The sequence below is a fragment of the Carcharodon carcharias genome, chromosome 13 (genome assembly GCF_017639515.1).
Source record: "Carcharodon carcharias isolate sCarCar2 chromosome 13, sCarCar2.pri, whole genome shotgun sequence".
In the NCBI taxonomy this organism is placed as follows: domain Eukaryota; kingdom Metazoa; phylum Chordata; class Chondrichthyes; order Lamniformes; family Lamnidae; genus Carcharodon; species Carcharodon carcharias.
The window spans coordinates 18,233,366-18,260,430 of record NC_054479.1 but is presented as its reverse complement, the minus strand read 5'-3'; the positions used below and the strand labels follow the sequence as shown (position 1 = coordinate 18,260,430).

Here is a 27,065-nt window from a genome sequence, read left to right as displayed (position 1 = left end):
GAAAAGCTCAGCAGGTCTGACAAGAGTCATATGGACATGAAACATTAACTGTATTCCTCTCCGCAGATGCTGTCAGGCCTGCTGAGTTTTTCCAGCTATTTTTGTTTTTGTGTCAAAGCTATTTTCTGTTTCCAGTGCTGCCGCATTGCATGCCAGTTGTTGCCTGTTTAGTGTCTATGTATTTTGTCTTTTTTCCCCCGATGCCCAGCTCTCTACATGTCAAAGTGGCAGGATAACAGCTTATAAAATAAAACAACCTAAAATCCACTGGCCTACTCCATACTCACTGCCAGCCTGAAGGAAGAAAGGCCTCAGAATTGCTAACAGCTGCCCACAGGAGACAGGGCTATTTCTAGAATCTCTAAGCCCAAGAGCCTGCTATACATACAATTTGGGGGGAAAATACAAACAAACAAACCTTCAAAACTGTCTAATAGCAACACAATAACCTTGAAACAAAAAAGTAGATGAAGCTGGAAGAACTATTCAAGAATGCCTCCCAGCAGAGTACATCAAGCATCTGAACCCTCTTCGACAAGCAGAATCAAAGATGATGCCATGGGTGGGAACCTATTACAAGTATCCTGTATTTATTATTCAGTGATGCATCTTACTTTTCTAGCCATATCATTGACTTTAGACTATAGCTAGCCTAGGCATAAACTATTGTGATGTAAGTAGACCTAGTCGTATATGCCATATCTGACAACTGAAATTATCTGAAATGCGATCAGCCCCAAGGATCTTAGATAACGGATATTTGACCTGTAAAATGTTGCAAAATGAAATTCTAGTTGCTGTAAAGACTAATGATTCAAACTGCCACACTGTTCAAAATAAAATGCCTACCACCAACTGGCATTAATATTTTTCACTTAAAAAGCATAGTTAGCATTGTTTGCTGATTTTTGGGGACTCATGATGAATACATGGGAAAACAACATAACAGTAGACTTAGAAATGATATGGATAACACATTTTCTTAGATAATAAAAATAGAAAATGCTGGAAAAACTCAACAGGTCTGGCAGCATCTGCGGAGAGAGCAACAGAGCTAATGTTTCGAGTCCATATGACTCTTAGAGCTCCTGCGCCGCAAAATTTCCCACTACACCACTGAGTACAAGATGCTTTAGTTTTCAGTATTAAACTCAATTTAAAAATTAGATTGTGGTTTATAAAGTAAAGTTTTAAAATGAACAGCTAGTGAAGCCACTGACAATGATTTTCTGTAAAACGTGAATGCTTTTCTGTCGAACCTGAATGATTTTCTGCAGAAATTCTCATTGCCTTTCGCCATCAAGAACAAGTAAAGAATAGCATTACCTAAAACAAAAACAGAATTACCTGGAAAAACTCAGCAGGTCTGGCAGCATTGGCGGAGAAGAAAATAGTTGACGTTTCGAGTCCTCATGACCCTTCGACAGAACTAGGTGAATCCAAGGAAGGGGTGAAATATAAGCTGGTTTAAGGTGGGGGGATGGGTTGGGTGGGGGGAGAGAAGTGGAGGGGGGTGGTGTGGTTGTAGGGACAAACAAGCAGTGATAGAAGCAGATCATCAAAAGATGATCAACCCCCCCACCTCCCCCCAACTTAAACCAGCTTATATTTCACCTCTTCCTTGGATTCACCTAGTTCTGTCAAAGGGTCATGAGGACTCAAAACGTCAACTCTTTTCTTCTCCGCCGATGCTGCCAGACCTGCTGAGTTTTTCCAGGTAATTCTGTTTTTGTTTTGGATTTCCAGCATCCGCAGTTTTTTGTTTTTATATATATATTTATTTTTTATAATAGCATTACCTGCCTCACTGAGTTGAGAACAGACTTATTGCAACATTTCTTTCTCTAACTCGCTACTTCCCAGGCCTGCAACAATATTGGTTGCCTTACAGTTTTCATTTTACAGTCCTTAGGAGTTTAAAAAGCAAAAACAAAACTTTCTTTATTACTTTTACCTACTTGGGTGCTGTCCTGAACTCTTGATAGAATGAATGGTACATTGCCTTCCACTGGAAGGACGAGGTGTGAATGACGTCATGGCGTCGCTCCGCATATGCGTGACGCGATCACGCACGCTGCCGGTGGTTGCGCGCGCACCTATCGGGCGCTAGGACCCGGCTGCCGCGCAGGATGGGTCCTTTCTTCCTCGGCTTTCTCGCCGCTTTATTCACGCTCATCCTGAGCCAAAATCAGCCGCCGCCTTCTCGGGATCGGCCCTTCAGTGTCCTGAGGCACCAAAACCTCGGTAAGAATCGCTGACGGATAAAAGTGGACTGCGTGCCGACCGAGCGGATCCCGTTCCGCCCACCGCCAATGTATCGGCGAAATGTTGACCCTTTAAGAGTGGAATTAAAGGGGAAAGGAAAGTCCTCTCTACCTGCGGACTGTGGTTTAGTGGGTGGCACTCTCGCCTTTGACGCAAAAGGTTGTGGGTTCAAGCCCCAGATACACCAGCACAAAAATCAAGGCTGATAGTGCATTGCTGAGGCAGTGCTGCAGTGTTAGAGGTGCTGTCTTTTGAGACACATTAAACCGAGGCCACCAGCTGCTTTCCCAGGTGAGATCTCGTGGCACTCTTGTGAAGAACAGGGGAGTGTAGCCCAGTGCAAAAACAAAAATACCTGGAAAAACTCAGCAGGTCCGACAGCATCTGCGGAGAGGGATACAGTTGACCTTTCGAGACCGTATGACCCTTCGTCAGAACTAAGAAATATAGAAATGAGGTGAGATATAATCTGGTAGAGGGGGGGATTTGGGACGGGTAGAGCTAGATAGAGGGCCAGTGATAGGTGGAGGCCAAGAAGAGATTGCCAAAGATGTTATAGACGAAAGGACAAAGGGGTGTTGACGGTGGTGATATTATCGAAGGAATGTGCTAATGGGGACATTAAGGATAGCAAGCAGGACAAGCTAATGGCAGGTGGCCCTAGTAGGGGTGGGTTGGGGGGTAGGGATCGAAGTGGGCTAGAAGGCGGAGATGAAACAATGGATTGAAATGAATTTAAAAATAGGTGGGAAAAGAAAAATAAGCGCTGCTTCACTTGAAAGGAGTGTTTGAAAGGAGTGGGCCCTTGGACGGTGAGGAGGGGGGAAGTAAAGGGGTAGGTGTTGCACCTTCTGCGGTTGCATGGGAAGGTGCCGTGGGAGGGGTTTGAGGTGTAGGGGGTGATGGAGGAGTGGACCAGGTTGTCCCGGAGGAAACAATCCTTGCGGAAAGTCGCCATGGGGGTGAAGGGAAGATGTGTTTGGTGGTGGCATCATGCTGGAGTTGGCGGAAATGGCGGAGAATCATCCTTTGAACGCGGAGGCTGGTGGGGTGATACGGCTTTCCATGGGGATCGTTCCCTCCAGGATACCCTGGTCCACTTCTCCATCACCCCCTACACCTCATCTCCCTCCTACGGCACCCTCCCATGCAACAGCAGAAGGTGCAACACCTACCCCTTTACTTCCCCCCTCCTCACCATCCAAGGGCCCAAACACTCCTTTCAAGTGAAGCAGCGCTTCACTGGCACTTCCCTCAATTTAGTCTACTGCATTTGCTGCTCCCAATGCAGTCTCCTCTACATTGGAGAGACCAAACGCAGACTGGGTGACCGCTTTGTGGAATACCTTCGGTCTGTCAGCAAGCATGACCCAGACCTCCCTGTTGCTTGCCATTTCAACACACCACCCTGCTCTCATGCCCACATGTCCGTCCTCGGCCTGCTGCAATGTTCCAGTGAAGTTCAACGCAAACTGGAGGAACAGCACCTCATCTTCTGACTAGGCACTTTACAGTCTTCCAGACTTAATATTGAATTCAACAATTTCAGGTCATGAGCTCTCTCCTCCATCCCCACCCCCTTTCCGATCCCCCATTTTCCAATAAGGTATAATTTTTTAACAAATATATTTTTCTTTTCTCACCTATTTTTAAATTTATTTCGACCTATTGTTTCATCTTCTCCTTCTAGCCCATTTCAATCCCTTCCCCCCACCCTGCTGCCACTAGGGCCATCTGCCATCAGCTTGTCCTGCTTGCTACCCTTAATGTCCCCATTAGCACAATCCTTCGATAATAACACCACCGTCAACACCCCTTTGTCCTTTCGTCTATGAAATCTCTGGCAGTCTCTTCTTGGCCTCCACCTATCACTGGCCCTCCATCCAGCTCTACCTGTCCCACCCCCCTCTACCAGCTTACATTTCACCTCATTTCTATATTTCTTAGTTCTGATGCTGTCAGACCTGCTGAGTGTTTCCAGATATTTGTTTTTGTTCTACGTTTCCAGCATCTGCAGTATTTTGCTTTTACCTTAGTGTAGCCCAGTGTCCTGGCCAATATTTATCTCTGAAACAACATCAATAGAAAATGAGATTACCTTTTCATTGTCACATTGCAGTTTGTGGGAACTTGCTGTGTGTAACTTGGTGACTGCATTTTCTGCATTCCAACAGTAGCCATACTTCTAAAGTATGTATGGACTGAGTTGCACATCCACTGATCTGAGGTACCTGATAATGCCTTAAGCATGTGGAACTGCACCTTGGCAGAATATACCTTGAGAAGAAGAAGAGCAATATAATTTTGTTGCTGCCTGCTGAATGAAGAGAGATTAGCACTTGAATAATACTTGATACAAATCACCATTTGCTGGTGCTCTGGCCTTTTCTTCTAGTCTCGATTATAGTATAAGAAAACTGGCCTCCCAGTTTACTTGAGCATCCGGTAGAATGAATGATGATTGCATCGCATAGCTTTTTCATAGCTTACTTTTTGGGATGACCCAGGCAATAGGAGAATATCACTGACTGCAGGATTGAAGTTACATTTTTCTCAGGGAACCAATTCCCATCATCTTAAATTTGGCTCATTTATCCTATGCATGTAACAGTTGCTGCCATAATTTTTCTGATTCTGGCTGTAGATCTTACCTAATTGTTTGGGGTGGGGGGAGAGATGGTTGCAGTAAATAGATGTTAAAAGGTCCATACCAAAGTATTGTCATGTAGCTATGTGCTGAAGAGCTCAGTTTTAGTATGAATGGAGAACTAAATTAACATTGTGAAATCAAACAATGCTGATGGGTTGCCATTTACCTTCAAAACTAAAGTTGATAGATCTTTAGACTCTAAGGGAATCAAAGGTTTTGGAGATTGGATGGGAAAGCAGAGTTGAGGGTCAAGGATCAGCCATGATATTAAATGGCAGGACAGGCTTAAGGGGCATGATCTTTGCCATTACAGGTGCTTTTGCAATAGACAGGTAGCATAAACCACATTGGAGAACTAATATTTCTTGCCATAATGAACACAAAATTCAACAGACTTTTAAAAAATTACTTTAGTGATTAATTTACTCTTTTTCCTCATGCAGCTCTGAGTGTCAGTATCCTGAGCATTCTGCTACTTATCATGATTTTAATGATGATCTGCGTGTACAAACCCATTCGTCGGCGGTGAAGGATTCACAGTTTCATCGTGGAATGTCAGCTGAATAGAGAATTTTGTTTTTAATATCTAGCAGGATAAAATTTTCATCCCTGTTGGCAAATCAGCTACTTGTACAGCACATCACTTTGGTACTATATGACCTTTGACATCTTTATTTGCTGCACTGTGAAGAATTGGAACATTTTTAATGAGCCAGGTGCTCTCTTACAAGATGCGAGTGTGAGTCAATATCTGCAGCTCTGGTTACAAGTGAATGTGGCTACTGGTCAAGCAACCTGCAAGAAGTCCTGTGAAATTAAACTTTAAAGAACTACATTTGGGTGGGAGGGAAGGAGGTATATACACACTTTTTAATGTTTACAAAATAGTCATACGCACTGGGAACTGAGATGTAATGGATATTGTACTATTGCCATAAGCTATTGTATACTTTATCCTTGTGATTACAAATAGGCTGTGGTCTGCTCTTATTCTAACCCATCCCAGCATTAGATGCTGTGATCTCTGGCTGAGAAGGATAGCTAGGTGAGCAACTCACTGTGCTGCTCTTAGTGGTCTCTGGGAGGCAGGTGATTGATTTGAGATGGATAGCTCTTTTTTGCCACCTCCCTTGTACATAAAGCACTTAGTCACTGCAATGCATCTTCTCCAGAAAACTGCACCTAAGGTCTGGGAGTCATCCTATGTTGAAAAGAGGGCAGGAGCCCCACACTTAACATGTGGGCAATGAGCCATCTTCAATTATTTATCATCTTTTCATTTGGTGGGAATGCATTCTGCTTATGGGCCTGGGGTGAAGCTTTGTTTGAAATTAAGTAAATTACCTTGCTGATCCGAGTGATTTATGAAATTATTGTCTAGAATACTGCACTATATAATTTATGACAGGTACCACCACTATGATGACCACTAATCCCACCCCAGTCCCCTCCAAAAAAAAAACACTTTTGGAGTGATAAAGAAAAGGATGCAAACTGAACACTTGCTGTAAAATAAATACACACTACATTTTGAAGGATTCCTTGCTTGAGAGCAATTGCCGTGAGTTTTGTTTTGGTCTTAAGTTTGAATTTCAGCGATTTAGGATAAAGCAGTGATTTTTTAATTAATTGGTAAAACCTTGTTAATGATTGGTAAATCCCATTATGATTGACTATCTAGGTAAATAAGCTAAAGAATCGGATCAGATTTTCAAAAGATTCTTAAAGCAAAAAACTGCAACCACTGGAAATCTGTAAACAAATATAGAAAATTCTAGAATACTCAGCAGGTCAGGGCATCATTTGTGGAGAAACAGAATGAAGTCAGTCAATGTTTCAGGTCTTCCTCCAGTCCTAAGGAATATTGTCTTTAGACCTGAAACCTATAATATTGTAGTCACTGACATACTTCTGTTTCTTCAGATATGCTGCCATACCTGCTGAGCATTTTAAAAATAAACTTTTGTTCAGGTTAATCTTTCAAGATGCACTGGAGACAAGTTGTGGCAGTTAGTAAAGCAACATCAAAGCTTTTAATTTTTAAAATAAAATTATAAATAATCGCTTGGTGGTACAGAACTTGAGTATTGCTGAAAAAGGAAACATACTGCCAAAACTTTTTGTTTTGTACTCATCAAAACAGAATCGCAAGAATACCAAATCTCAAAGGGAACAACAATTTATACTGCATGAGAAGAAGATACAGATTGTTTGGCAAGTGGACTCTGATTGGTAGAGGCGTTGCCATGAAGAATGCACCAGGGAATAGTTGACTGCCAAGCTTTTGTTTAAATTCAAACCAGGCAAGTAATCTCTGATTGGTCAAGGCATTGCCATGGGGAATGAATCAGGGAATGGCTGTCCACCACTTTTGGTTAGTTGAAAAAGGCACAATGCATGGACATGTTCTATTAATTTAAACCTAAGCTTGGCAGTTAACTGTTCGCTGATGCATTCCTCATGGCAACACCTCTACCAATTGACTCCACTTGCCAGCTAATCAGCACCACCTTCTCATGTAGTATAAATTGTTATTCCCTTTGAGATTTGGTTCTTGCAAATCTGTCCAGATGAATGCAAGCTGAAAAGCTTCAACAGCATGACTTTTTTTCAGCAAAATTATAAATGTTAATCTTTCACAGCTTGTCAACTATTATCCAAAATACTCAACATATTTTACCCAGTTGGTGTTCAAATAGTGTTGAAATATTTAAATAATTGATTTGTAACTGTAGCCACGAGGATTTTCTTCCTGATCTGTTTTACAAGTTGCACCATATGAAAGATACCTTGCACTCTTTTGATACTGTTCCTGATCATCAATAACACTTTCATCCAAGAAAATATTTTGTTTGGAAATAGATCTTGTCTTTGCAGAGTCAGATAAGGATGGGTTTATTCCCCATAACTATAATATTTGAGACTTCTGTTAATGTGTTTTAATTTTTTTTGGTGGCTTTTAAATGTAAAAGTAACTCATATGTCTTACTTTTTATTGCTGTTTGTTTCTGTTCTTTTGTCAGTAGTCATGTTTTCTGATGTATTGTTTGGTTGTAATATTTTGAGATATATCTGTTCTTTGCAGAACGTGGTTCCTTGGAAGCAGTTCAGGGAAGGTTCACTAGACTGATTCCAGGATGCAGGGGTTGTCTTACAAGCAAAGTTTGAACAGGTTATACTTGTACGCATTGGAGTTTAGAAGAATGAGAGGTGACCTTATTGAAACATAAGATTCTGAGGGGGCTTGACAGAGTAAATGCAGAGAGGATTTTTCCCCTCATGGAGAATCTAAAACTGGGGTGGGGCACGGTTTAAAAATAAGGGGTTTCCCATTTATGATGGAGATGAGGAGTTTCTTCTCTCAGAGAGTCATTGGTCTTTGGAATTCCCTTCCACAGAGAGCAGTGGAGACTGGGTCATTGAATATACTCAAGGCTGAGCTGGATGAAGTTTTGATCAATAAGGGAGCAGAGGGTTATCAGGGGCAGGCAGGAAAGTGAAGTTAAGGCCACAATCAGGTCAGCCATGATTTTATTAAATGACAGAGTAGGCTCGATGGGAAAAATGACCTACTCCTGCTCTTATTTATTATCTTTCTTTGAACCTTTCTTGTTTCCTGTTGCAAAGTCTTCTTAAGGTTTGAGAGAAACACTAATCTATTTTTAGTATAGCATGCACCTTTTTTTTAAGATATGACTGGTAGCTCATGAGTTTGGTTTGTATCTCTTCAAAACTGAGAGATTCTGTACTTTTCTGACTGAAAAATACAGAAGAAACAAATTAAGTTACAGACCTGAATGCTGTTTAAGTTGTGTACCCTTTCTGGACTTGCTTTGTTCCACGTGTTAACTATCTCTTGAGTTTAAAGAGATATACTGTAACGTCTGCTGTGTTAGTGCTACTAAAGCCAAGCATCTAATTTTATTTGCACTGATTATTAATGTAAACATAACATAAACTGGAATTTTTAAAAATACTTTTTGCACACTTAAGTTATTTTTTTTTGAATAAAGCTTTAAATTTGTGTCACTAGTACAACTGAAATGTGCCGGCATCCCATAATGTTCTGTTGAAAGACCAGTTCTGTGTGCGTTTTACTTGACACCCCTTTTTCTTTGGGGAGACATTATTAAGTGAGTTGCTTTCTCTCGGTACAGTAAGTTTTCTTTTAAATGTTGCTGCTCTAATTTCAGCAGAGTGATGTTGTACTAACCTCCCGCATTGCTCTGCTAGGTAACTTCCCCACCTGGTGCCTTTTTTTTCTGACCAGAACTGGAGCAGATGCATTCATTACAGGTTTATAGGATCCATGAAAATTTGGATTTCTGCTACTGGTAAGGTTGGTCAGTGTGTTGGTATTGTGAAGCGCTGTTAAATGTATTAAAGTGTCAGGATGCAGAGGTTCATTGTCCAAGGTGCTACTTTTTTGTTAGAGTAATTTTTCTTTCCCAATAAACACAAATCCATTTTGCACCCTTCTTTCTACAAACAAATTTTGTAACCTTGTTTCAAACTGTCTTTTTGTTTCTTGTTCCAGTTTGGAGTCGGGAAGATACATTATGCTCAAGCAAACAATGGAATAAAAAGTTATGAATCTGACTGACTTTGTGTAAAAGGGAAGGACTTGAGTTCGAGTTACGAAGATGAGTTAATTGACTGAATTTAGGTCGGGGAATGTATTATTTGGATTAGGCTTGAGAGTAATTAAATCTGATTTATTGTGGAATAAGGAAGAGGGGATGAGAGGTGCAATCTTTATATATGAGAAAAAGTGGAGGAATTTATTTAAATTATGAGAGAAGGTTAGAGAAGAGGAGATGTATTTAAATGAGGAAGAGGAAGGTTGGTTGGGCTGAAATTAAGAGGTACGTAGTTTACAATTTAATTCCTGTTTTTTTGACAGGTGGGTATTCCCTGATTCCAGAAAAGAGATTAGTATTTGTTCAGATCACAGTTTCGTTTCATGTCGAGCTAACTATTGCTGTGTATGTTGCGAAGGAACTGAAGGATCACATTCTTTATTCATTGTTGTCTGTCTCAATGATATATTTTTTTTTTGGCATCTATCATCCACATACTTTCCAGTCGGATTTAGTGAATGTTCTCCCTTACCTTCTCCATTATCCCACGGGCGATTAAGCCATATTAATGCTTCTGAAGATGTGGTGTGGTCAACTAATTCAGTTCAGAATGGGGATTAAACTTTAGCTCAGTTGCTCTTTGGACAGTAACTTTAAAAATAATGGTAGGAGATCTATTCTGTATGATTGAGACAACCAATCAGTTTTAAAGATCTGGACTGGAGGCTATGCAATTAAACAAGCTATTGAATGCCCTAGATAAAACAGTTGGTGCTTTTCTAAGTTCCTGTGACTTTTGCAAAGGATTAAAACACAATTTGTAGGATCTTTTATGCCATTGAAAGGACAGTTATAATGTACTGTTACTGGTGCAATATTCTACATGTAGTTTTTACATTGACATTAATTTAAGTATGTGGAAAATTGGTGGTTACTTGGTTTTATAAATGTGCAACATTGATTAGCTTTGTAAGTTGTTTTCTTTCAATGTTAATATTACTGTTACTTTTATGCCTCAGTGTATTTTGTCGATCATTACTGAAGATTTTAAAATGGGAGCATCCTCCTTGGAACCTCACCCTTTTTATTGACTTCTGAATTTTGGGAAAAAATCAAGTCAATTCTGTGAATCAATAAACTTAATGTTTACTAATCTTTGTAAAATGCTGTGTTGTTTTCCATTTTTAAAAACCAACTTTAGTATTGCAGTTAAATGCTTGACAACTTAAATGTGCTTTACCCATCCAAAGATTTTGTAGAACTTCCTCTTGAATGCATTTATCAATTGTGTTTTGTTTAAACGGGAAACAGAAACTGAAGTACAATTTCATTTGGAGTTGTTCTTCTTCCTCCATCCCCAGCCTGTGACAGTATCAAATACTCATCGGTAAAATGTCACACCTAGAGCACAAGTTTTCAAATTGTGGGTTAATCCCCTGTTATGGTCATCACGTTCTGTCCATCCATCGTTTGATCTCTGTATTTGCTGACTTACTGACAATCTTTCTCTTGCTTTATACTGAAACATTTCTATATGTTTCCTTTTTGTAATTCAATTTGTCTTTTGAATGTTATAAAGAGAGGACCTTGGGATATTATTAACAAAAGGACTTCCTGAGAGTGTATCAATTTTATGAGGGGTGCCTAGTCTGGCACTTCAGTGAAACACTGATGGAGGGCTGCATTGTCAGAGGTTTCAAAGGAGACGATAAATCGTCCATTTGTTCAGCTGGATGTAAAATTTACAGTGACACTACCTGAATAGCAGTTGAGTTTTGGTGGCCTGGACAACATTTATACCCAATCAACAACATGTCCAAAAACAAATTAACTGGTATTTTATTTCACTGCTGTTTTCGGGACCTTGTAGTTTGGAAATTGGCTGCCAAATTTGCCTACAGAATAAGAGACTAAACCACCAGGAGTAATTCATTGACTGTGAACTGATTTGGGATGTCATGAATCTTTGGAAAGCATGATTTAAATCCAAATTCATTCTTTCTTTAACTACTCCTTGTCTTGCCCGTTCTTTAACTAAGTACTTTAACTTTTCTATCTATAAGTAATTACTTATTTCATGTGACTGTTGACCTTGGCACCATTAGCATCTAGCACTGCATAACTTTTAGACAAACATGGACTTAGAGTTACCCACTTCCTTGCCTCACTGTTAGTTTTTGGAGTGACCATTTTTTGAAATGCATATTCCTGAAATCATTTGCAATTATTTTTTCATTCATGCGATGGGAGTGGTTTGCTCAGCCATTTGAGGGCATTTAAGAGTCAACCACATTGTTGTGGGTCTGGAGTCACATGTAGGCCAGACCAGGTAAGGACAGCAGCTTTCCTTCCCTAAAGGGAATTAGTGAACCAAATGGGTTTTTATGACAATCAACAATGGTTATCATTAGACTTTTAACTGAATTCAAATTTGGTGGTGGGATTCAAACCTGGATACCCAGGGCATTATCCTGGGACTCTGGATTACTAGGCCAGTGACAATACCACTACGCCACCACCTCCCCCCCTCAATATTATCTCCAGTGCCTGTTCAAATGCACGAAATTTCAGCTCAAGTAAGTCAGCCTGGAAACATTTCTCACATTGTGCCTGTCTTGAACATTTCAGGCTTTCAGAAACTCCTCCATCATGATAGTTACAAATGTCAGTGGCCTGCCTTGTACTCAAACATTAATATTTTCCTGAGTAACTATTGCAAATTAATATTCTTCCATGTAATCTCTGAGGGAAGCAAGGGCATGCACTACTTTGGGCAGAGCATTTCAAAGTCAATTGCTACAAGTGGCTCACTGAGCTGATGGAGTCCTGAAGAATATAGTTGTCAGATTGTGCCTATCAGATTGCTCACCTTCCTTGCTTTCCATTTCCCTCCTAGTGTTTGCACCAACTTTAACTTTAACACCTATGTGTTCTATTGTACTATTGTCGTTGACATCTTTTGATGATCTGCTTCTATCACTGCTTGTTTGTCCCTACAACCACACCCCCCCCCCACCCCTCTGTCTCTCTATCTCTCCGCCCCCCACACACACACTTTAAACCAGCTTATATTTCAACTCTTTCTTGGACTCGAACTCAAGTTCTGTCGAAGGGTCATGAGGACTCGAAACGTCAACTCTTTTCTTCTCCGCCGATGCTGCCAGACCTGCTGAGTTTTTCCAGGTAATTCTGTTTTTGTTTTGTGCCTATCAGATGTTGGTTCCCTCACCATGGGGAACTTGAAGTCATTCTCATCTGTTGCCGACACCTTCCCATAATAAAATTGGCAGAGGTGACCATTGCATAGTGCTTGTGAAGGCATCCTCAATCATACAGAGTGGCACTACTGTAATAAGTTGGATTGATTTACAATCCAAAACTGTCAGCCATTATGGCACAGAAGGAGGCCATGCAGCTTACCCAGCCCATGTTGGCTATCTGTAGAGCAATCCAGTCAGTCCCATTCACTGTTCAATCCCTATAACACTGCAAGTTTATTTCTCTCGAGTGCCTATCCAATTTTCCTTTTGAAATCATTGATCATCTTGCCTCCACCACCCTTGTGGGCAGGGTGTTCCAGGTCATAGCCACTCCTGCAATAACAAAAGTTCTTCCTCACATGCCCCTGTATCTCTTGCCCAAAACCTTAAATCTGTGTCCCTTGCTCCTTGTAGCATTAACTAATGGAAACCAATTTTCTTTGTCCGCCTTATGTAAACCTGTCATAATCATGTACACCTCTAATAGATTCCCCCTCAGCCTCCTTTGCTCCAGGAAGACCTCCCAGCTTCTCCAACCTAACCTTATAGCTAAATTTCTTCATCCCTGGAGCTATTCTAGTAAATCATCTTTGCACCCTCTCAAAGACTTTTACATCCTTCCTAAAGTATAGTGACTACAACTGGACCCAATTCTCCAGTTATGGCCTAATCAGAGCTTTACAAAGGTTCAACGTAACTTCCCTGCTTTTTTGTTATTCATTCACGGGATGTGGGTGTCGTTGGCTAGGCTAGCATTTATTGCCCATCCCTAATTGCTCTTGAGAAGCTGGTGGTGAGCTGCCTTCTTGCACTGCTGCAGTCCATGTGGTGTACATCTACAGTGTTGTCAGGGAGGGAGTTCCAGGATTTTGACCCAGCGACAATGAAGGAATGGCAATACTTCCAAGTCAGGATGGTGTGTGTGGCTTGGAGGGGAACTTCCAGGCAGTGGTATTTCCATGTATCTGCTGCCCTTGTCCTTCTAGGTGGTAGTGGTTGTGGATTTGGAAGGTGCTATCTAAGGAGCCTTGGTGAGTTGCTGCAGTGCATTTTGTAGATGGTACACACTGCTGCCAGTGGCGGAGAGAGTGAATGTTTGTGGATAGGGTGCCCAGTGGGCTGCTTTGTCCTGGATGGTGACCAGCTTCTTGAGTGTTGCTGGAGCTGGAAGGAGCCAGGAGTTGTTGCTGAGCTTTTGCTGCTTGCTGCCTTTTGCCTCAGGCCTTTATTTCCCTGGGTTTGCTGCTGCCAAGGGGACATTCGGAGCGTACAAGACCTTACTGCTGGTGTTTTTGCAGGGGCCTGAAGCCTGCAGCTTGGAGGAGAGAGAGGGAGAGGAGGTGCTGCAGGACAGGGAGGCCAGGAGGCATGGACTTTTCCTTAAATAACATCTGAGGTGGGTGTCTGTTTGGTGGGGGCAGAAGACAACCTTGTGCTTTGTGGAGGAAGGAAAGAAGACACTTGGAGAGACTTGGGGAGAAGGGGTGTGTACGTCTGTTTAAGATCTTGTCGCACCCCCCCCCCAACCGCCCCGTCACTTCGTCAGTGTCTAAGTTGAGGTAGCTGGTGCTGCCTGGTGAAGAGGGACGATGCCGACTTTTGTATGCCAGGCCAGGAAGTACTGGCTGCCTGGTGAACTCATCATCCTCCCCCTGCACTATGATTAGTGAGACTTCCACCACCCCCACTCCACCAAGAGACACCCAGCCACCCTGCACCCTTTGTGTCGCCCTGTCCTTTTTCCCCATCTCCCTCCTCTCCTCCCTGTTTTTGCCATTCTGGAGGGTGAGGTCACACCATCCTTTCCCCCTCTCCCCTGGGTGGGATATTTTTGACTATAGAGCATGGGGTGGGTGAGGCTCTCCCCATATGGCGGTGTCAGGGTCGCCTATGGCCCAATCTTCCTGGGCAACTCCGGAGGCGGTGCTGTCACCAGCTGTGGGGTCCCCTAAGAAATCATATACGGACGCAGTTGCTTCTGCTGACCCTGCTCCTCCTGCGGCCCCATTACCTTTCCTCCACCTTGCAAAAACCTGGGGTTTAAGAGCTACACCCGCCCTGACATGACAATCGAGGCGTGCGTCAAGGTTATGGCTGAGGTCGTCGGCCCCTCAGCCGTAGTTGCCACCTCGCAGATGTACGGCAAAGCCGTCTTTTTCTTGAGGTCAGAGCGGGTGCACCTGGCCCTTGTAAAGGGGCTCACTATGGGCAGGACATTTCTGGCGGTGGACGCCTCGGAGGCCACCACCCAGAGGATAATTTCAAATGTCCGTCCTTTGTCCCCAGTGAACTCTTACTCCCCCACCTCCATCAACTGGGGGAGGTTAGGTCAGAGGTTGCGCCAATCCCACTCGGCCTCAAGGATGTGGCCCTCCGCCATGTATACGGCAACAGGTTTTGTCCACCTGGTGTGGGGGGAGTGCACGGAGTGGGGCTTTAATGCTGAGCACAAGGGGGCCACCTACAGGGTATTTTGGATGGCGGACGACCTGCAAAGAGGTGGGGCACGTTAGGAAGAACTGCCCTGCCTCCAAGGCTGCCAGTATCACCCAAGTGGCTGCGACTGCCACCTCCCTGCCTCCCCCTGCCACCAGTCCATCTTCCCGCAGCCACCGTCATCTCAGCTGTCAGCGAGGTGGGGGGGCGAAGAGAGACCTCGTCCCATTAAAAAGGTGTGGTGGAAGACCCACTATGCCGTGCACAACCGCCCCCCCCACCCCCCCCCCCACCCCCCAGGCCCCCCAAAACACACTTTGATCCCCAGACCCCCAGAAAACAGCGGCTCGGAGGAGAAACACCTTCCTGGACAGAACTGCTCTGAATACTGTCTTACTGGGGTCAAGTGCTGGTCATAAACCAGCTGGTTCATGCCATGTTGTGGTACCGGCTGGTCACTTTCACCCCTCCCCCAGATTTTTTGTCACAAAAATTCAGAGAATGCTCATCGATTTCTTCTGGGACAAAAGGCTGCACTGGGTCACTGCTGTGGTTCTGAGTTTCCCACTTAGGGAGGGCGGTCAGGCGTTGGTGTGCCCACGCACCCAGGTGTTGACTTTCCAGCTTCAGGCCCTGCAGCGATACCTTTATGTTGAGCCCCCTCTGAGATGGTGTGCCCTGGCGACATATCTTTTCTACCAGGTGCACAGCCTGGGTAATGACGTCCAGCTCTTGTTTGTAGACATGAGGGGCTTTCGTGGCTTCTTGCAAGTGTTGCCCGTCTTTTACCCTATCAAAGTCTGGAACATGGTTGCCTCATGACGCAGCTCTCCACCGTCAGGAGTAGCGCTTATCGTCAGAGAGCCCCTGCTCGGGAATCCGCACCTCCGGCATTTTCAGTGGCTGGCAGAGAGGAGGGCTGTGTCTGCTGGGGTAACCAGGATCAGGGACAGGTTGGGTGGCGGAGGAATGGGCTGGATGCTTCCACAGAAGTTGGCGCATCGTGGGTCGGGGGACGTTGAGCTTGCGGTCCATGCCATTCAAGACTTTAGGACGGTCATGCTGGTCCCTGATGTCATTACTGGGACTCGAGGTGACACACCTGCTTGGTGGTCTTCCATCCGAGTGCACCCCTGTTCATACAGACTTCCACATTCGCCCGGAGCCCACAACCTGAGTCGCCCCTGGAAATACCCTCCGTGTCCTTTAACACGGCGCGGAGGGGTTTCCAGTATGGGCTGCTGCTGCACACCCTTCACTTCTTTGTCCTCGCCCCCCCGTCCAGAGACACCGTGGCATGTCTTCTTGCCGTCCGGCGGCAGAGATCCCCGATGGGGGACTCTCTACACGGGAATCCTCCCCCTTTCCATCGGGGACATGGGGTGGTGCATGCTGCACGCAGCAGTCCCATACAACCGTAGGATGTATCCGTTCATGGACTCCCAAGATGCCTGCAACTATTGCAGCCTTGTGAAGTCCGTGGACCACGCTTATATAGGTTGTTGTAGGCTTCCCCACACTCCTGATTTACAGGCACCCTGTGTGGAAGGGGGTGGGGAGGGAGAAGGACCTCCTCATGAACCTGCTCAAGTTGGCCATTAACAGGCCCAGGGAGCGGACGATTGAGGGAGTTGTCCGACTCAACTGTCTGCCCCCTTCCACGGCTATGTTTGCAACTGGGTGTCCCTGGAGAGGGAGCACACGGTATCCGCCGGCACCATGGGGACTGGGGTGTTTTGTCAACCCCATTTTGATTTAATGTTGGTAAGTTTCCTTTAAATGTTGTCTTTTGTTTTTGCAGCTTATATTTAAGGGGCTGCCTTTTAACTTGTCCTCTGATTTGTTAATTTGAGTCAAAATCAAATAAACTAAAAGTTAGTGTTGTTAGGGAAGGAATTCCAGGATTTTGATCCAGCGACAGTGAAGGAATGGTGATATATTTCCAGGTCAGGATGGTGTGTGGCTTGGAGGGGAACTTCCAGGTGGTGGTGTTCCCATGTATCTGCTGACCTTGTCCTTCTAGGTGGTAGTGATTGTGGGTTTGGAAGGTGCTGTCTAAGAAGCCTTAGTGAGTTGCTGCAGTGCTTCTCGTGGATAGTACACATTGCAGCAACTGTGCGTCGATGGTGGAGGGAGTGAATGTTTGTGGATAGGGTGCCAATCAAGTGGGCTGCTTTGTCCTGGATGGTGACCGGCTTCTTGAGTGTTGTTGGAGCTGCACACACCCAGGCAAGTGGAGAATATTCCATCACATTCCTGACTTGTGCCTTATAGATGGTAGACTGGATTGGGGGAGTCAAGAGGTGAGTTACTCATTGCAGGATTCCTCGCCTCTGACCTGCTGTCATGAAGCTATTAATGTATATATTATTGGAAAATATTTTTCTTTTAAAATATAGGTTGAGTTTGTGGGTGTGTCTTAATTGGATTAAAGACAGCTAGTCTGGGTGCTTTGTGTACTAGTTTGAGATGTAAAAGAGGTAGTGTGCATTTGCATTTTTTTGAATAGAGCATTCTAGAAGTTGGGTAAAATCTGGCACTTAGCTACAAAAGACCAAGCAATAAGTTTATATTAATAATAAAATTGGTACTACAAAAGGGATTTTGTTAGAAGAGGTGGAGTTCAAAGGGGCTGGTGATACAATGAGAATTTACATTCAATGAGCTGTGTTTGGTATAACAGATAGCAGTTTTGTGTGTGCAGGGCAGAGGCAATGTAATATCAAAGCAGCTGTAAACCTACAACTGTCTCCACAGGAACCAAAGTGAAAGGAACCTCATTTTGAATGTGTAAGGTGAAAATGCCTTGCCTAGTGTCTGCTGAAAGACTTTGGGTTGCTGTTGCCTTAATGGAGATTAGTTTGGGAATTTGTTAAAAGGTAGTAATTCGTAGCCATGTGTATATATTTAACTTGTGTAAATTAATAAATGTCTCATGTATTTTGATATAAAACCCCTTGAGAATTGGTGGTCTTATTCCTGAATTTAGAGCTGCATCTCAAACATACAAAAATAAAAATATTAGTTATGACAGTTGTTTAAAGTTTCCCTCTGGGATTTTTAAATAACTCAGCTTTACCAACTGCAGGGTCATAACATCTGCTGTTGTAGCCACAGTATTTATATGGCTAGTCGAGTTCAGTTTCTGGTCAATGGTAAGCCCCCCAGGATGTTGATAGTGGGGAATTCAGTGGTGGTAATGACATTGAACATCAAGGGGCGATGGCTAGATTCTCTCTGTTGGGGATAGTCATTGCCTGGCACTTGTGCGGTGCGAATGTTACTTGCCACTTGTCAGTCCAAGCCTGGATATTATCCAGGTCTTGCTGCATTAGAATCTGGACTGCTTCAGTATCTGAGGAGTCGCAAATGGTGCTGCATGTTGTGCAATCATCAGCACTTCTGACCTTATGATGGAAGGGAGGTCATTGATGAAGTAGCTGAAAGGTTGGTACTAGGACACAGCCCTAGGAACTTCAGCAGTGATGTCCTCCAACAACTACAACCACCATCTTTTGTGCCCGGTATAACCCAACCAGCAAGAGTTTTCCCCGATTCCCATCAACTCCTGTTTTACTGGGGGTTCTTGGTGCCATACTTGGTCAAATGTTTCCTTGATATCAAGGCCAGTCACTTTCACCTCACCTCACCTCTGGAGTTCAGCTCTTTTGTCCATATTTGAACCAAGGTAGTAACGAGGTCAGGAGCTGAGTGATCCTGGTGGAACCCAAACTGAGTGTCAGTGAGCAGGTTATTGCAGACCAAGTGCTGCTTGATAGCACTGTTGATGACCCCTTTCATCACTTTACTAATGATCGAGAGTGAACTGATGGGGAGGTAATTGGTCGTGTCGGATTTGTCCTGCTTTTTGTGCACAGGACATACCTGGGAAATCTTCCCCATTGTTGGGTAAATACCAATTTTGTAGCTGTACTGGAACAGCTTGGCTAGCAGCACAGCAAGTTCTGGAGCACAAGTATTTAGAACTATTGTCAGAACCCATAGCCTTTGCACTATCCAGTGCCTTCAACTGTTTCTTGATATCACAAGGAGTGAATTGAATTGGCTGAAGACGCATCTGTGATACTTGGGAGCTCTGGAGGAGGCCGAGATGAATCATCCACTCGGCCCTTCTGGCTGAAGATTGTTGCAAATGTTTCAGCAGTACTTGTATATATGAAGCCAATGATCCCATATGCTTTTTAACTACTATCTCAATATGTCCTGCCACATTCAAAGATCTACGTACATGATTCCCCAGGTTCCTACAAACTCTTTAGAACTGTCTATATATTGTCAGTCACTATCCCTTGTGTCAAGTTGCTTCACCTTACACTTCTCTATTAAATTCCATCTGTCACTTGTCTGCCCATGCTGTTAGCCTACCTATGTCCTCTCAGTCAATTGGATTCATCCCATTTGCTACACCAAGCTTGGTATCATCTGCAAATTTTGAAATTTTATTCTGTATTGCAACATCCAATATATATCAAAAAAGCAGTGCTCCCAGCACTGACCCTTTAGGAACACTGTCTACCATCCTCCAATGTGAAAATAACTATTTACCATTAATTGCTGTTTTCTGTCCTGAAGCCAATTTTTGTTGGACCATTCAATAAACCGATTTAAGCTGCAGTCTTCGGATGGTTCCAACTGACTTATAGGAATAGTTACTGAGGAAATGTCAGAAGTATCCAAACCACTTCTAACTCCTGGGTAATTACAGTACTGCCCCTCACCCCCAACACCTCCTCGACTACTCTGCCCATCCATCTCGACCACCCAGTCCACCAACCCACTGAAGATATCCCCCCCCCCATCCTACCTACTTACCTTATACACTTACCTTCTCCCTAGCTTCTCAAAGGGGCTGGACCTTTAAACTTACCTGTTTTGCTAGTGCTATATTAAAAAAAATGGGCATGTCTTCTTTACCCTTGACTCTCCTGCACTCAGCAGAAGGCCTTGGGAACCCGCTGCACTGCACCTTTCTCACCTGGCCTGAGTTGGAAGGTCGGGCGAGAAAGGTGCTGTTACATTTCAGTGTAAGTAACTGGAGCGGAGTGACAATTTGACTGATTGTCACTCCATGCAAGTTATGGCCCATTGTATTTGGCCTGTTTCTCACTTGAAATGCATCATACATACTCTTTTTGTTTCATCATATTCTCTACCTCCACACCAAACAGCCTGGCTTTGGTTGTCCTGCCTTTCCATCTTGTGGAAATGTACCTAGCCTGTACCTGAAAGATCTCTTCCTTAAAGATTACCCATTGTTCCGTTACAGTTTGAGAGAAACTTTTGTTCCATTTCACTCTAGTTTGATTATCTTTCATCGATTGAAGTTAGCCCTCTTTCAATTGGGCATCCATCAGCAGTAGCAGGATTGTCTTCCAGCACACCCTAAAGTCATGGTCTGGCAGATCCCAGGAGACCAGCTCTGGCTCAATGTGGAGTCTAGAAAGGCATGCTAGGACCAGCACTAAGAATACCTTAAAGTGAGATAATGATCTAAAAGATGCAGTGCAGTAACTCACCAATGTTACTTCACCAGTTTCACCCCACAACCTCTACTGTGAAGAGGATCAAGAGCAGCAATGTTGTGGGAGCACCTTCAAGTCACATGCTATCCTGACTTGGACGTATATTGGCATTTCTTCAAAATCACTGGGTCAGAGTCCTGGAATCTTCTACCTAACACCATTGTACAAATACCAGCACCGCAAGCACGGCAGTGATTCAAGGGGAATGCCCACCACCTTCAAGGAACTAGAGATGAACAATATACACAATCTTGTAGATGTTCTGGATTGTCAGGTGATTGCCTTTGGAAATCAGTAAGTATTTATGTGGAACTTTACCTCATAGAAATTTGAGTTAGGTAGAATTTATAACCAGGCAGATTATGTACGGTTCTAAGAAGTAAGGTTTAGGAAAATAACCTTCCTTGTTTTTAGGTTAAAGAAGATACATTAAAAAGAAACTCACTGAACTAAGGCAGATTTTTTTTAACTAATATAATTATTACATCATTCAGAGAAAAGGGTAAAAGCACACTTCTGAAAACTATAGTGTACAGTTTCATTTCAAAGTATAAGTTAAACATTTTCATGAATTTATGATATATGAAATGATTAGGATATAGGTTTTATTTTCTGCCTTTTAAATGGATAAAAAATAATTTCACACTGCACCACAGTCAGAGCTATGTAGAAAAATAGGAGTGTGGGGCATTCACTTCTGCAAACAAGAAATTGGCAAGATCAAATGCTACATTCATCAGTTATAGTCTGCAAACAAAGCTCAAGTGATTACTCAACATAATCCTCCCCGTTGGGTTTTTGGAGCCAGTCACAATATTTTGCTAGTACAGATGTGAACGGTTCTCAAGCTGATCCTCAGGTGTTATAAGCTTAACTCAGCTAAAGCTTAGGGATGAAATAAGGCCAGGATTCCTGCTCCTGATCACTTTCCAGCAAGCACTGTTGGAAAGTGTGCAAATGCAAAGATTGCCTAAGCACAGGGTGAGACATGACAATGGGGTCCTCCCTTCCCCATGATCAAATGATCTGCAATCACTCTTCTCAGGCAACTACCTTTGGGGCAATAAATGTGGCTTTGCCTACATTACCCCTGGTGCAGGGTTCAAATTTAATGCAGCTTCTATGAAATTCAGCATCATAAGTGCAAGTGTTTGCATACGTCAACACATGTATTTTGTTGAAAGTTGTCTGCTTGCTGTTTGTTGAAAGTTGTCTGCTTGCTGTTTGGAAGTTTATTTCAGTGCAGGAAGAATCTGGCTGTTTCCAATCATGCAATGTCAGTTATAGCACTTTCAAGTGAGCTCAGCAGCAAACCATCAAAACAGAAGACTCATTACAACGAATTTCTGCTTTGGAACCAAAACAATAGGTGATATTTTGGCTTCTAAGGCAAACTTCGACTGCTGGGTTTGGGTGGGAGGCTAATTCCCACGGGAGCTGAATGTTATATTCCAATCAGCACCTTGAATCAGGGGAGGAAAGAATTGTCAACACAACCTGTTGGCTAAGTGTATATACACACACACACACACCTTAAGAAAAGTCAGATTAATTTCATGGTTGTAACAGATTAATAAAGTGCTGTGCACCGGTTTCAATTGGCCACGAGGAGCCTTCATTTCTCTTGCAGAGAAAGCTCCAATATTTGCTTCAGCACGGCCTCCTCTTCTCTCAGTTTTTCCTCTTGCTCCTCAAGTTCTTTGGCAGAAAGCTCCATGGCAATTTGCAACTGAGTGCTGTAGCTGGAGTACCTATCTATGGAGTGAGAGTCATGGGAATCCGCTATAATGCTTTCATTGATCGCCCTAGAAAAGTTGAATTCACAGAAAGGTGATGGTAACACTTCGTAACCATTTCAACAGAATAATTCAATTAAAGCAGCCTTTTCCCTGACTCTCTTTGTTAATGTATTCATCAGAAAGATCCCAATTCCAATCCTCAATCTGTTAACTGAGCTGAGGGGTCACCAATTTAAAATAGAGATGAGGAGAATTGTTTTTCTCTTAGAGGATCGAGAGTTTTTGGAACACTCTTCCTCAAAAAGCAGTGGAAGCAGAGTCTTTGAATAATTTTAAGGCAGAGGCAGATAGATTCTTGACAAGAAAGGGGGTGAAAGGTTATTGGGGGTAGGCAGAAATGTGGAACTTGAGGCTATAATCAGACCAGCCATGATCTTATTAAATGGTGCAGCAGGCTTGAAGGGCCGAGTGGTCTATGCCTCCTCCTAATGCGTATGATGCTATGCTCCCAACTGCAATATGATTGAATGTCAACTTTGTGTGCCTGCCACCCAAATCCAGCTGTATTAGTTACAGGAAGAGCCTCACACTAGCAGAATATTTCTGGGGTTTTGGTGGGGGTGGGATTGGCACCAGGGGGTGTTTAAAATGAGGGAGAAAAAATGGAAAAAGTAACTGCTCATTAGACACCATTGTAAAAGTAAATGCCAGCCCTCCTGTTTATTAATAATAAAATAGTAATAAAAAAAATCAAAAACTTGCATTTTTATAGCAATTTTGACATGGTGAAAACACTAGAAGGCGCTTCATATGAGCACCATAAGGCAAAATTTGACTCCAAGCCACATAAGCAGATATTAGACTATGACCTTTCCCAAACATCAACCAAGGAAATCCTGTGAACACAACTCCCTACTCTCAAGGATAGAGAGAGAAAACATAGCTGTTCTAATAAAGATTAGGATAGTTGATTTAATAAAATAGGATTGCATAATATTCTGGGACTTCGCTATGCTGTATTCAGACCTGGACATAATATTTTTCCCCATCTCTTTTGTAAATTTCTGATTTTATCCCAGGTACTCCACAAGAAGGAGGAAAAAACCCCTAGCTCACTTCCCGCTCTTTACTGATTTCAGTATCAACAAAGAACGCAGAACAGAGAGAAAATACTTATTTTCCTGAAAAAATTTTTTTTGAAAAGTAACATTGCTTACCTTTCACTATCTTGGTCCAAGTTCTGTTCCAGCTGTAAAGTCCTGCTGGATGGCATCTCCCATACGCCCTAAAACACAACACCACCAAGTGTCACTTTTAATTGCTCCCAAAAACAAAGTTATTTACATTTATTTAATGAATTTTGTCTGGATTTCAAGAATTGCAGAATGTGAAGTCTTTGCCACACACAATTATGAGGTTTAAAAGATTGTTATGTTTTGGGACTTTTTTTTAAAATTAAAGATAAAATGAAGGGGATCGTGTGACCTGTTCTGAAGTCTGCCTGACAGCAAGCCTGGGTGGTTTAACTATTAGAGATTAAAGGAGGTCCATATTGTTTAACTGGGAAGAAGATGCAAAGTGTTTACATCTGGGGACAAGGGTGCTAAGAGTGGGTAGACTGTGAATCTCAAGTCCCAGAAAAATGTTGAAAATGTCAGGTTGTAAACTGTTCTGTTTTAAACTGTCCATTCACTTACAAGATGAGAGAGAGTTGGGCTCTCAAGAATAGCTAATCAGCATTTCTATCTGGATACAAGGCCCATGTGATTCATGATGCCATGGAGATGGGCTTTGAAAGGGGAAGGGTTTGGAAGATATCCCTGAAAACTCTCAGACCAAATTAGTTTATTGGGATCCGGCAAAGGGAAAGCAGCTATAGGCAGCAAGATGCTTTGATTCACCACTCAGGAACATAGGTGGGAGCTCTCACTTGGACTGAAAAGAAAATTCATGAGTTAGAACGAGGCTGGAAGATCGCCTAGCAAGCGCTAGAAGAATTATCTCTGGAGGAAAACCCTCATTGTGAAAGATGGTTCTAAGATTAAAAGTTCCCAGGCTGACAAAGGAAAAGAACAGAAGTAAACCCTCAGGAGCTAAGAATCCCTTTGGACTGATTCCAGGAAAATTGAATGTCTACTTACAGGAGAGTGTGAAGTATATCTATGAAGTTTGTGTTCGATGGTGTTTAAAGGGACATGTTCTGTTTTGTGGTTTAAAGTATAAGCTGCCTACAGAAGAGACTGTTTAATTAATAGTAATTTCAATCTTTTGTTAGAGTAAAAGTCTTAAGATGTGAAATCTTGTTGTGTCATCCTTTCAGCTATTAACTTTTAAAAAGAAATTCGAACTTCCAGTTATCAGTCTCTACGGAGATCATAACACACATCTTATAGAACAATTATATTGGAGTTTTGTGTTGAAGGGTTAGCTTGACTCAGTTGGTAGCATCTTATCTGAATCAGAAGGCTATGGGTTGAAGAACAAGGACAGACCTTTACACATAATCAGTATAGTTAAGTCACATGTTAATCTGATCCCTATCTATTTATTCAGATAGATGTCAGAGATGCCTTGGCAGTACTGAAATGAAGAACGGGAAGCTCCTGGTGACCTGGCCAACATTCTCCAACACCACCAAAACAGATTATCTGCTTATTTATTCACTTGCCATTTATTAGAATTTCCTGTGGACAAATTGGCTGCTGCATTTCTCCAACTGTTAATCCATTAATTTTTAATTTTAAAGCTATTTAGATTTCTTAAGGAACTGAAAAGCAGCAAATGATATGTAGCAGACTTTGAATTTTTGGGAAATGGTGAAGACTTTTCAGGTGAAGATATTTTAAACTGCTTGGGTTTGAAGTCAATTGCAGTGTAAATGGAACTGGTCTGAGCCACCTTTTAAAACATTATAAAAAAAGCAAAGCACTCGGCCGGGTTTGATGTCTCACTTTTGCTCATCTCAGGCTAAATACAGTCTAGCCCCTTTTCTGCTTCAAGAATAAAATCCCAGATCCTTGCTTCAGATTGTTCTCCAGGATCCTTATTGGAAATTGTGTGTATGGACATTAGTTAAGGTTCAACTCTGATGGATTGCACAGTTACAAAGTTGGCTAGCCTCAAATACAAAGAGCTGAATCATGGGTGGCTACAATTATATTATCCACGGAATCATACTCTCGCAACAGAAACAGCAGAGAAGAAAACCTTTGGGGGGGGAATAGTGGAAGAGTGAAATGGCGGGAGTTGGGGGGGGGGGGTGGGGGGAGAAGAGAGAAAGGCAGTGTCCCATTACACGTCTAGGCATAATTTCCTCCTCAATTTCACACTCACTTCACCGCCATCAGGACGAGAATCCAGCAGACTCTGCTGGATTGCAAACTGAATCAGCCGATCATTCTCATCTTCAACTCCACGCACCATGTTCCTGCCATTGCCACGGACGTGGTAGTTTTCCGGTATGGTAAAAACAGCTGGATCCACTTTAAAGTTCGAGTCTAAAGAGAGTGGAAAAACGGTACAGATTAACTCCAAGTTGCAGCTCGTGGCACATTAAAAGTGTTTGGGGTAAACATTGTGCAGGCAGCATTGCATGTAGTTAAATACACCAACAATGACGCTGTGTTCCTTTAACAGGTTAAAAATTTCATACCAACGCAGGCAATGCCTACCCATGTTGTTCAACAACAGTGACGTTGCTCCATAAGTTTACTATTAGTTTTATGAAACTGGAGATGGTTTGCCTGTACTTACCCAGTATGAATCTGTTCTAGGTGAGCTGCACTTCATGGAGATGTTTCCCCTCTACTGAGCTATATGGCTCAATTGGTTATATTAGCTTTCTTTCTACTTGTAAAGTTTTCAGTCTCAATTCATTTCTACTGCGATTCATCTGCAGCACCCAGGTGTCTCCACCAGTGTATGAGATTAACTGATCTGTTTCAGACAGGCTACTAGCATCTGGAAATGTATTATCAGATTGGTCCAGCAGTGGGTGCTCTCATTTTGCTGCAACTGATCTGGGAATGCTCAAGGCAGACATGAAATTGAATGTTTTCCATTCTACATAATCAACAACCCTCACCTTGAGCACAGTTCACTAAAATATTGGCTCTGCAGAAATGGCAGCACAGCACAAGACAAAAAAAGAAAGCAAATCATGAAAAACAACAGAGAAAAGGAAAAGAAAACAAGAGACAGAAGAGATAGGGAGAAGAACAAGAAAGTGGAAAAAGCAGAGGGTGAACAAAAGACATATGTCATATATCCAAGAAAGGCAGGATGGGGAGAGAGAGGAGGGGCGGGGGAGAGAGAGGAGGGGCGGGGGAGAGAGAGGAGGGGCGGGGGAGAGAGAGGAGGGGCGGGGGAGAGAGAGGAGGGGCGGGGGAGAGAGAGGAGGGGCGGGGGAGAGAGAGGAGGGGCGGGGGAGAGAGAGGAGGGGCGGGGGAGAGAGAGGAGGGGCGGGGGAGAGAGAGGAGGGGCGGGGGAGAGAGAGGAGGGGCGGGGGAGAGAGAGGAGGGGCGGGGGAGAGAGAGGAGGGGCGGGGGAGAGTGAGGAGGGGAGGGGGAGAGTGAGGAGGGGAGGGGGAGAGT

At 43.1% G+C, this 27,065-nt stretch overlaps 1 protein-coding gene across 2 annotated transcripts in view; it reads right to left on the bottom strand.

Moving 5' to 3' along the window:
• Window positions 1-21,325: 21,325 nt before the first annotated feature.
• The window catches only part of ankrd13a (ankyrin repeat domain 13A), a 30,399-nt gene continuing 24,659 nt past the window's right edge, over window positions 21,326-27,065 (bottom strand). For both annotated transcript variants that reach the window (XM_041202448.1, XM_041202449.1), the window contains 3 exons: window positions 25,807-25,970; window positions 23,691-23,758; window positions 21,326-22,539 (listed from right to left, as the gene is read on the bottom strand). In XM_041202448.1, the coding sequence (XP_041058382.1) occupies window positions 22,350-22,539; window positions 23,691-23,758; window positions 25,807-25,970 (422 nt within the window). In that variant the 3' untranslated portion in view covers window positions 21,326-22,349. The remainder of the gene's footprint in view (window positions 22,540-23,690; window positions 23,759-25,806; window positions 25,971-27,065) is intronic.